Genomic DNA, 11,331 nt, shown 5'->3' with positions numbered 1-11,331 from the left:
CCCCACGTTTTTATAAAGCTCAAAATATTTTTGGAATTGACTTTCAGTGAGAACGGCATGTTATAGAAAATATTTTTTCAAACAAAAAATGTATAGGACAGTATTATCTAAAAATTAGCTTCTGCTGTCGCTGCGCTTCCAACCAAAAGCGCACAAAATGCAGGGTGTTAAAATTGCCAAAAACCAGGTTTTTGTCTTTTTAACGGGAAAAAATATTTTCAGTGCGGTGATTCAAAAGTTGTAGAGCAGGAAAAATTCTTTTTAATTGAATTGAATCTACGAAATAGCTAAATTCTTGAAATAATTTATTATTAATGTTATATTACAAGTTCAAGCACCACCGATAAAGAAATATAAATCGAGAGAAGACCCCGGAAAATTGTAATGAAAATTAATATATTCAAGTTGGTAATTGGGAAAAATCGTTTATTCCATACTTCGATTGTAGACTGAATTTATTAATATTAATTTCTACGAATTATCATTACCAAAATGTCAAGAAAACTTCACTGTAAGTAAATGTCTCGATTACTTAATTTCATGAGAGAATTAAAATTTAATGTCACGAGTTTTTCGATTTCTCCTATTTCGAAAAAATAAGTTGATATTGGAAATTAAATACACCGTATCTCCGAAACATTGCGACGTAGGAAAAAGTATATTTATCGTAAAGTTTTTTTTCCGGCTCTACAACATTTGAATTACCGCGATGGTAAAAATTATATTTTTTTCGCGTTATAAAAGAGCAAAAGCTGGTTTTCGGCAACTTTTAAACCCTCTATTTCGTACAGTTGTGGTTGTATCGCAGCGACTTAGTAGTATAATTTATAGATATCACACTGTCTTCGACTTTTTTGTTTGAAAAAATTTTCTCTTTGCACCACATTAAAAAAACTGATTTATTTTTTTAAAAGTTTTTTTTTTCCTTTTCTCAACCCTTTCGACCACAAAACTATTTTTTTTCGGGTTGAAAAAGTGGAAAAACTGATTTTTTGCAACTGTAGCGCCATCTATTTTGTGAATTGTTGGTTGTAGCGCAGCGACTAAAGAAGATAATTTGTGTATAATGGAATCCTCTAAAATTTTGGTTGAAAAAAATTTCTCTACGACTTACCGTTTTCACGGCAAATCAAATCGAAAAAATTTTTTAGTTCTTTCTAAACTCGCAAAATAGGCCCTTTTTTCGCAGAATTTTCACTGTGATTTATGAAATTCCAGACTGTTCACTTTTCCCTCTATTTCCCTGTTTTCCCTTTTTTTTTAATAATTACATTTTACCCTTGTTTTCAAGATAATTACCCTTTGCCTCGTTTTCCGGTTAAATAGTGAGAACTGAATTAATATAAAATAATGAGAAAATTCAGCTTGTTATTGACTGGAAGTTCCTTCTTTTAAAATTAAAAATCTACTATTTTTGGTTCCGTATTTTTCTCTCTTGGTCGAAAATTCAAGTGTTTTGCACATTCGCCTTTTGGATAGAAAATTCGTTCTTTTCGATTGAAAATCCATCTTTTAGTATAAAACTCATCCTTTTTTGTTTAAAATCAATCTTTTATAGTTGAACTGTAATTATTTTTAATTAAAAAGCATGCAATCATATTTTTTTAACCAATGTTCGTCTCTCTGCTTACAAAAATATATTATTTGGTTGAAAATATAACTAGAGGAGACAATTCTACAGTATATAATAATTAATTTAAAATACTAATGTATGTAAAATATTTATTTTAATATAATTAATAGTTCAGATATTATACGTAATAATACATCAAAATTAGAATAGATTATTATTTCACTTATATTTGTGCTTATAATTATTGATTATGCACTGTAGAATCATTGTCCACTGTAGGGTGTTATCCTCATCTTTTTTCGTTGAAAATTTCTCTTTATGGTCTAAAGTTCATTCCGTGTTTTTTTAAAAATATTATTATATTTTGTGTTCAGAAATTATCTCTTTAGTTAAAAATCTAGAATTTGGTTGAGAATTTGATTATTTTGATGAAAAACCATTTATAAAAAAAAAATTCTTCCTTGAAAAATGAACTTTTTTGGTAAAAGGTGAGTCGGTTTCATTAAAAAGTCTAATATTATGTTTTTGGCCCGGAATTCATCTCTTCTAGTTAAACATGTATGTTAAATATGTTAAATGTTTTATAAAAAAAACATGTTTTATTTTAAACATGTTACTATATGGTTCAAAATATAATTATTTTGTGGAAAATTCAACTATTGTCTTTAAACAATTCATTTTTTTATTGAATGTTAATTCTTTTTTTTTTAAGTTTACTACTTTATTTTTGTTTAAAAAATCTTCTATCTGGTTAAAAATTCAACTATTTTCTTAAAAATTAATGTTTTTTCGTTGAAAATTCTTCTTCTATGTTTGAAACATATGTAATTCTTTTTTTTAAAGGTATGATATTATATTTTGGGTTCAGAAAGTGTCTCTTTGGTTAAAAATTCTACTGTTGGGTAGAAAAATTAATTATTTGTTTAAAAATTCAACTATTTTCTTAAATATTCTTTTTTTTCATATAAAATCCATCCATTTAGATTACAAATTCATCTTTTGGTTGAAAAGTAATCTTTTTTGGTTAAACATTTATCTTTTATGGATGAAAGTGAATTTCTCTTTAATTTAAAAGTCTACTACTATTATGTTTTTCGGTCGAAAATTAAACTGCTCTGTTGACAATTTTTCTTTTTGAACAGAAAATTCATTCTTTTCGACTTAAAATTCAACTGTCTTCTAAAATATTAATCTTTTTGGCTTGAAAAATCAACCTTTTTTGTTAAAGACTCAATATTTTGGTCGAGAATTCGTCTGTATTGCTTGAAAGTTCAACTATTTGGTTTTAAATAAATCTGTTTGGTTAAAAATTGATTTTGTTGTTGTTTAAAATTCATCTTTCTGATAAGAAAACGAAATTTTTTGTTGGAAAATCATCTTTTTAAGTTTATATGTCAAATATTTTCTAAGGCATTCGACTTTTTAGTTGGAAAGCTTAACTTATTTGTTGATAATTCATCTTTTTCAGTTAAAAATTCCATTTTGTTGTTGTTGAAAATGCAATATATTTGGATTTCAAATATTAGGAATAGGGTACCTGCATTAATATTATTTAATAGAATTTATTCCCGTATTTTCTTTAAAAATCTTCGTACTTTCCCCGTTTTGAGAACATTTCGGACTGAAGTCTGAAATCACTTTTACAATAAATTAGATTATATATTTTACCTTGGGATTCTAAATTGTTTTATTATTTCCAAAATGTATGTAATAACGCAATTACTATTGATTAATTATTAATTTAAAGGCTTAAAAGGCAACCGAGAAAAATGTAATTGTTGACCGGGAAACGAGGAAAATAACCTGACATTTTTTAAAAATTTTAAGTGCCCACCCTTAATAATAAATTGGAGTTATATGAACCTTTTTCGCGCGTATATATATATATAATATATGACATACAAATTTTATATTACATGATCATTACAGAATGAAGAAAATATTGACAAATAAGACTGTGAATCTAGGCTTTGATGAAAAATGGAAACCGCAAGTTTTGTCTTCCTGGATGATTATTAAAATGATACTTACTTAATTTTTTATCTTTAAGTTTTATCCATTTTTTGTAAAAATTGTCATTTATTATTGTAATAAGAAATATGATTAAAATATTACACAAAAAACAGGCTGAATTTTCTGAATTCTTTGTTAAAAAGTATTATTTTTTAAACGTTTTTTTAGATAGAGACGGACTAATTTAGAAATTTACTTTTTAATGAAATAAATTTAAATTCGTAATGTTGTAAGTTTTAACTAATTCAAAATATTTTTTACACATTTTAAACTCACGTGCTTAAAGTTGTAATTTTCGAATCTGTAAAAATGTTTAATCAGAAATGTGAACAAAAACAAGTTTAAATTTCAATTAAGTACTCAAGAATTGAACTATTAATTATCATTAAAAACATGACATGAGGATGACAATTGGATAATAACCAAAAATTAAATTTTACAGGATGAACAAAATATGTAATTGCAAGATCAGGCAAGTCCAGATTCTCTCTCCGAGCAATATTCCTTTAAAATTAAAACATTTTAAAACAAAAGATCTCGAAATTTAAAAAGGTTCGAAAAAAATATAAAATGGACAATTTAATTAGAAAGAAGTTGAATTGTATCATTTCTAATTCAAAGCATTTGACATAAAGCAATTTGATTTTGAATTAAAGAATATCAAAATTTAATGATTTTATATTAAAATGTCGAAATGTTAAAAATTAAATACTTTTTAACAATATATTTATTCTTTTTATTTCTATGATTTGAATATAAAAATATAGTTAATTTCAACAAAATGGCTCAGTTTTCAAACAAGGAGATTAATTTTCAAATAAAACAAAAAATGTATTAATTGATGTCAACCAATAAATATATAAATTTTTAATAAAAAATAATGGAATTTAACAAAAAATACCGATTTTTCAACAAAATACATGAATATTCAACCAGATGCTTACATTTTCAGTCAAAAACAGAATATTTGAATTTTTTGTCAAAAAAATTGATTTTAATAAGAAAAAAAGAAATTTCAACATAATGAAGAATCATTGTTGTTCATTTGATATGTAAGATTAAAAAACGAAGGAGGCTCTCGACAAAATGTCCTTACATCCATTTGTCATTCTCATGTCTTCAATTGCAACCGTTCAAATCGCCCAAACAAAGTAAATAATTGAACAATTTCAATATATGACGGTAACAACCCAATTAAACTTGTTCTTGTTTGAAATTCTTCAAAATAACCTCGTAAATTTCTTTAAAAAACTAATTACGACATTCTCGAACAGTATGTCCGAAGTTTGGCAAAATTGTAATTTAAAGGTAAGTTTAAAGCAAACCACATTTAGAACAAAAAATTATTTCAATTAAATAAAATTGAAAAGCAACAACCAAGGGCATGTAAATAAATTCTGCAAGTGTAAAATATAATCGATCGAACTATTTCGTAGTTTATTACTCTCATTTGGCTTACAAACTAGTACCTTATTAGAAATGAAAGTGAACCTGCTAGAGATACACACCTTAGATAATGTTATATTTAAATATTCACCTCGTACATGCTAAATCTGAAATAATGATTTTGGCCACCACGAGCTATGCCTCAATCAATATCCATGTCAAATAAACTGGCTAAATTCCTTAAGAAATTAGTATCGACGTACAAATTTTATAGTAAAAGCGCAGAACCATTTTGTAATATGTTCCTCTGAAAAATGCGACTGTGAAATTACCTAGGAACTTTAGAACTTGCTCGCAACGATACGAACGAGAAAGTCCTACAGATTTTTAGATAAGATGAATAAGAAAAAGAAGCCGCACGTGATTTCTCGATCGTGGTACGAATGTATGTACAAGTACTGTACAAAACGAAAGAGACACGGGTAGGTTTCTCAGAACTCGGATCAGCAGAAACAATGCGAATCTTAACAGTAGATTATTAATTCCCAATTGATGGGAGTTTTAGTATATCTCGTTTCTTAAATGCTAAGATCACATTGAGTCATTTAGCAAAGGCTAATGGATCTGCTCGATTTGAAACAAAACGTCTTTTCTCGAGTTGCAAAAAACAGCGTCGACGATTTTCAAGCTCTGGCTGTGAACATCATTTCGTGGAAGATAGAATTCTTCCTCATAATTCCAGGACTTGAAGAAAATCCATTCGACGAATTGAGGGAACAATATCACTTTTTAGCCAGCTCATTACTGAGCCAATCGAGTCCTTCGTATAGACCGTGACCTTGGGTTGCACATGTGCTCTGAATGTACCAGTGACGTCCTCGAAGTGAATTCAAACCGAGTTTGTCCGTTAACTCTGCAGCGGACATCGCATTTGGCAAGTCCTGCTTGTTGGCAAATACCAAAAGAACAGCATCTCTTAATTCGTCTTCTTTCAGCATATTGGCCAGTTCTCGCTCTGCTTCACTTATACGTTCCCGATCGTTGCTGTCCACCACATAGATGAGACCCTGCAATAAAACGAAATTAAACATGTATTTTTATCACTTTTCTAGACTTACTGGTTCTAATTTTAAAAAAATTTAGGCCCCTATGGAATAAAAAATATAATACCAAAGGTACTTTTTTACATTCATTGGGTACTTTTTCTATGCTTCAAGGGTACTTTTTTTACAAAAAAAATGGTGTATGCTAAAAAAATTAAAGGTAGCAAATTTGTCATAGGTATTGGGAATAGTGGTCTACCATTTCGCCACATGGTGCCGAAAAATGGAACTAGAAAGAGTAGGTACAATTTTAAACATGCATTTTAATTTTTGCATAAAAGTGTTTTGACGATTGTTTTGTGAAGTATAAAACAATGATTGAATACTAAAAACAAATATTCATCAAAAACAAACAGTTTTAGATAGAATTTCCATCTTATACAGTGACAAAACCACATTTTTGTGAAATAGGTTTGAACAAAAAAATACAATTATTTCATTATTTCATGTGAGTTTCAATGCATTTGAGGCTTCAATAAACTTCCTATTAATGCATGTATCAACAAATTTCATCCACATTATGCCAAGAATACAAATAATAGACGACTGGAATTTAAATACGAATTCTAACCTAACTTTTAGATCACATTTTTAAATAGTAAATATTTCATGTACCAATTAATAAAAATTCACTTGGAGTTCATTTTTGCTTCAAAATAACACCATTTTAGTTTATAATCATTTGAAAAATCATAATAAAGAGAACAATAATGGTTTTTTTTTATAAAAATATTTCTGTCAAAAAGTGTGAATTTTCACTGTATAATATGTAAATTCCATCTATAACAATTTGTTTCCGATAAAAACTTATTTTTGTTATCCAATAAATACTTTAAACTTCACAAAAAAATGGTTAAAGTACTTTTATGGACAAATTAAAATGCATCTTTAAAATCGTGTCTATTCTTTCTAGTTCGAATTTTTGTCATCAGGTGGCGTATCGCAGTTTAACCATTCCCAATACGTAGTCATTATTGTGTATTACAAAAATAATTTGTAGGTAGCTTTGAAAAATCCTGTACGCAGCTAAACATTTCCTACTGATAAGAATACAAAAGAAAAAAATTCAAGAAAGGCTGAAAGAATCAAAAATAGGGAAACAGCCTAATTGGAAAATTATCATTTATGAGTTTATCTACTTTGAATTCTTTCAGATTTACTTGATTTTTTTCTAATGTTTTTCGATCAGTAAAAAGTTTCCAGGTACATATTTTAACAATTTTGCAGACATAAGTAGAAAAACATTATTTTTCAATACGAGAAAATGACTGAGAAGAACGCGCTATTCTTCCAATTTGGATTACTTAACAATTTTTCTCGATGGTATTTTATACGCCTCAAATAACGGAAAATTTTCTCTTGTGTGTTTACAAACAAAAATCTGTCAAAATTTTAAGAGACCTGACTTCACAGGCCAAAATGCTCTATAAACCAATGTTAAATTTAAAAAATCCTTAAGAATTTAAGGCGCGTTTAAATGACTACATGAATATTTCTATTATATTTACTTATTATTATATTATATATATTTATTTTATTTATTATGAATATATTTATTATATATATTATATTATTATATTACTACCCAAAAACTAAAAAAAAATCATTAAATTGAGTGAATTTGGAAGAACTCAAGTGAATTGGGAGAAAAAGAAAAGCATTCCAAACACTTAAAAAGAACTTGAAAGAAATCAGGATAAATTAAAAAAAATCTGGGAGAATTCGACATAAATTAAAATTTTAATTTTAATGAAATAAAAGTACTATATTTTCTACGCTATTCGCAATGTTCTACAGAATCTGCAGAATTGAGTACTTCTAGATTCAATATATTTGTTTCCAACTTTTTGTTGAATTTGTACTTTCAAGCAGACTTAATAACTTTTCTGACTAGGAGATTTTTCCCCCACAAAATCGAATTATATCATTTTTCTCACAAACAAAGACAGATAAGAAAAAATGTTAAGATAAAGATCATTTGCGATATCTTGCATTGCGTACAAGAAAAATTCAAAGATTATATGTTTAGGATTTGAAGAAAAACATAAAAAACTTTTTGTGGGAAACCCCACCCTTTTTCCACACTTTTATAAAAACAATTTCTGCTTACATAAAGAAGATATCGTATCACATTTATGCAGGCTAAACCATTATTGAGGCAGGATAATTTTTTCTTAAAAACATACTTTTCTCATTTTTCTTATAAACGTCGCAAGATATCGCAAAAAATATTTTTTACGTCATTTTTTTTAGACACGCTAAATTCAATCTCAACATTTTTGCGGTAAGAAAATATAAGAATATTTTTAGATAAAACACCGGTATTCTACTAATTATTAACCTTTTTAAAAAATGTTCGGCTGATTTCAAAACGAGACAATAAACAAGACACAAAATGCAAATATGCGTAATTTAGTAGATCGTTCTGCAAGGTTTGAAATCTATCTGAAATCTTTTCGAAATAATTGAAGTCTGAACATTTTTAAATCAATCTGAAATCTTTAAATATTTGTGATTTATTTTATTTATTTGAAAAATACATAAACCCTACAGTCGATGAGGCCAATAGCATTGCTAAAAAATTTTCTTAAACTAAAGTCCTTCAATCTATCTAAAATCTTTGTAATCTATCTGTAAACATTTGTGGAATAATTGAAATCTTTGTGCAATCTTTGAAATCTATCAGAAGTCTTTAGGAACTCATTGAATTCTTTGTGTAAACTTTGAAATCTATCTGAAATCATTTTAACATAATTGAAGTCTCCATTAAATCTTTGAAATATTGGTGAAATCATTAAAATCTTTGTGAAATCCTTTCAATATATCAAAAATCTGTTAAATATTTGGAAAATCATTGAAATCTTTGATATATCCGAAATCATTGTGTAACGATCGAAGTCTTTGTCAAATCTTTTATGTAAATCTATGAAAAATCTTTGCGAAATATTTTAAATCTCTGCGAAATCATTTAAATCTTTATGAAATCTTTTTAATCAATCCGGAATCTTTGAAATCTTCGGAAAATCATTAAAATCCTTGTGCAATTAAAAAATTTATTTAAAACTTTGACAATAGAAGTTTTATACTTGTATTTATTATTTGTAAGTCTAAGCCCCCCTCCCCAAGAAAAAAGGTTCCTCTGCTTCTGGTAAAACATATTAATTTTTGTTAATTAGATGTTTGCAAAGCAATTTGTTCACGCCTTAAATTACAATTTTATAGAATAAAACTTTTAAAAAACTTTATATAGAAGAAAAATTGCTGATTATGAACAATTCGTAAAATTAAAACCTAGATTTTTGATTTTAAATATTAACACATATAATAAGCAAAATCACAAGAATAACTTGCAGAAATTAAATATTAATAAATATATTTTCAACATCTTCAGATAACATCATACTTGCGTGGCAATCTTGATAATACATAAATTACAGATATTTTGAGCAATGAACACGTCAGCCTAATCCGAATGATGCTATTCCCTCGCCTAAACAGAAAAACTCTACTGGAAAGATAATGACTGCTGTGTATTAATACGTTAGATAGCAATAAAAATTAGTCATAAAACCAAAATGGTTCTTGATACAATAACTTCGAGCATAAACAGACCGAATTTTAAACAATTTCAGATTGAATTCCAATGGAACTCTCTTCAAACGAATGAAGAAAATAATGAATATGTATTTTCACCTGTGTATTCTGGAAATAATGCCTCCAGAGTGGTCTAATCTTATCCTGGCCACCGACGTCCCACACCGTGAAGCAGATGTTCTTGTACTCGACAGTTTCGACGTTGAAACCAATTGTTGGAATCGTGGTGACAATTTCGCCCAGTTTTAATTTGTAAAGTATCGTCGTTTTACCGGCAGCGTCGAGACCAACCATAAGGATTCTCATTTGCTTTTTGCCGAAGAGACGTGTCAATACACTGCTGATGGTCAAACCCATGACTCTGGTGAAGGCGTTCGACGAAACCTTTAAAACTGTGCGTCGAGGTGCGACGGACACCGATGTCTGGAAATTTTTATAACCTACAAACACCTTCCTTGAGTATTAGTTTTACAATGGGAAAAAGGCAACTCGGTGAAAATTTCGTTGCAAATTCTGAGGTGGACTTTCAACAACGCTCAGGGGAACACACCTTCGTTAAGATTAAGCAAACGTCATCCACGACAAAGCACAGTGCCGGAAATGGCTGGCAGGTTCGCCACGCACACTGTGTTTTTTAATGACATAAAAAGACTTTATGGCTGGGTTTTATGGGAAATTGTGGGGTGAATTTCAGGGATGTGGGATATTAGTTGCGGAAATTGGAGGAAAGAGAACGAAATTGACAGTGATTCGGTTTTTAAGTGTAAACTCGACTATCGGTCTGTCAAAGTTCGAACTGCCATGTTGGATAACTCTTCTGGCGCGAAATTTGAATAATTGTGAAACATTGAAAATTAATCTTTAAAAAGTACAAATAAAAGTTTGTTGAAGTGAGAATTATATTTTTTGAATACATCTAATATAATGGATCAAATTCTCTTTAGTTCATAATAAAATTTTCAACTATTTTTACTAAAATGAAAAAGATGTTTATTTTTACGAAAATTAATTAAACTACAGGGGCATTATTTCTCAACTGCCTTAATTTTTAAAGTTATGTTCTTCGATTTTCATTAAATTCTGGGAATATGCTCACCTACCCAACAGTACTTAATCGAAAAATTTATAGACCACTATTACCACTCCTCTTCAAGTAATGAAGGGTAAGATTTTCAACCCCAACGCCTGCATAGGTATTTTTAAAAGCCTGCAACTTCCTCTCCATTTTAGCGATTTAAATTTTGTATGAAGTTTTTCGAAAGGTTATTCACTCTTTTATTTTATTTTATTAACGAAAAAAATTGACCAATTTTAAGCATTTTTTAAAGAATTTAATTGTTCATTTAAATTTTCTATTATTTAGGATATTATTTTTTTTAATAGTCTTACATAATAGATAACAGACTCATTCATTTAGTATCCCACAAACTAGTTTTCAAGTCTACCATTCTTTCAATGCATTCAAGCTTATTCAGAATGACATAAGATCAGATAATAAACGATGTAAGAGTGTTTGCCGGTGGGCCAGAGGAAGTTTAAATTTTTGGATTTGTTATAAACAAATAAAAAGTGCAAAACTACTCTTTTCAGAAGTGATGTTATTTTTTAGCAGTATGAATGACTCCTCACTATTACGCAGTTCGGCAGTTTACAATAAATATT

General features: G+C 28.3%; 1 protein-coding gene across 1 annotated transcript; it reads right to left on the bottom strand.

Moving 5' to 3' along the window:
• Positions 1–4,992: 4,992 nt before the first annotated feature.
• On the bottom strand, positions 4,993–10,446 carry LOC117171335 (ADP-ribosylation factor 2). Its single transcript, XM_033358559.1, has 2 exons — positions 9,769–10,446; positions 4,993–6,039 (listed from the first exon to the last, which is right to left on the bottom strand). The coding sequence occupies exons 1-2, from the start codon at positions 10,024–10,026 to the stop codon at positions 5,755–5,757; spliced, it is 543 nt and encodes a 180-aa protein (XP_033214450.1). The 5' UTR covers positions 10,027–10,446; the 3' UTR covers positions 4,993–5,754.
• Positions 10,447–11,331: the final 885 nt, after the last annotated feature.

The sequence above is a fragment of the Belonocnema kinseyi genome, chromosome 4, assembly GCF_010883055.1.
Source record: "Belonocnema kinseyi isolate 2016_QV_RU_SX_M_011 chromosome 4, B_treatae_v1, whole genome shotgun sequence".
Taxonomy (NCBI): Eukaryota; Metazoa; Arthropoda; class Insecta; order Hymenoptera; family Cynipidae; genus Belonocnema; species Belonocnema kinseyi.
This window is presented reverse-complemented; position numbering and strand designations above follow the sequence as displayed.

Coding starts and splice junctions, on each gene's coding strand:
- LOC117171335 (XM_033358559.1), bottom strand. CDS start 10,026: ATGGGTTTGACCATCAGCAGTGTATTGACACGTCTCTTCGGCAAAAAG. Junction 6,040..9,768: donor ATTATTTCCAGAATACACAG/GTGAAAATACAT, acceptor GTTTTATTGCAG/GGTCTCATCTATGTGGTGGA.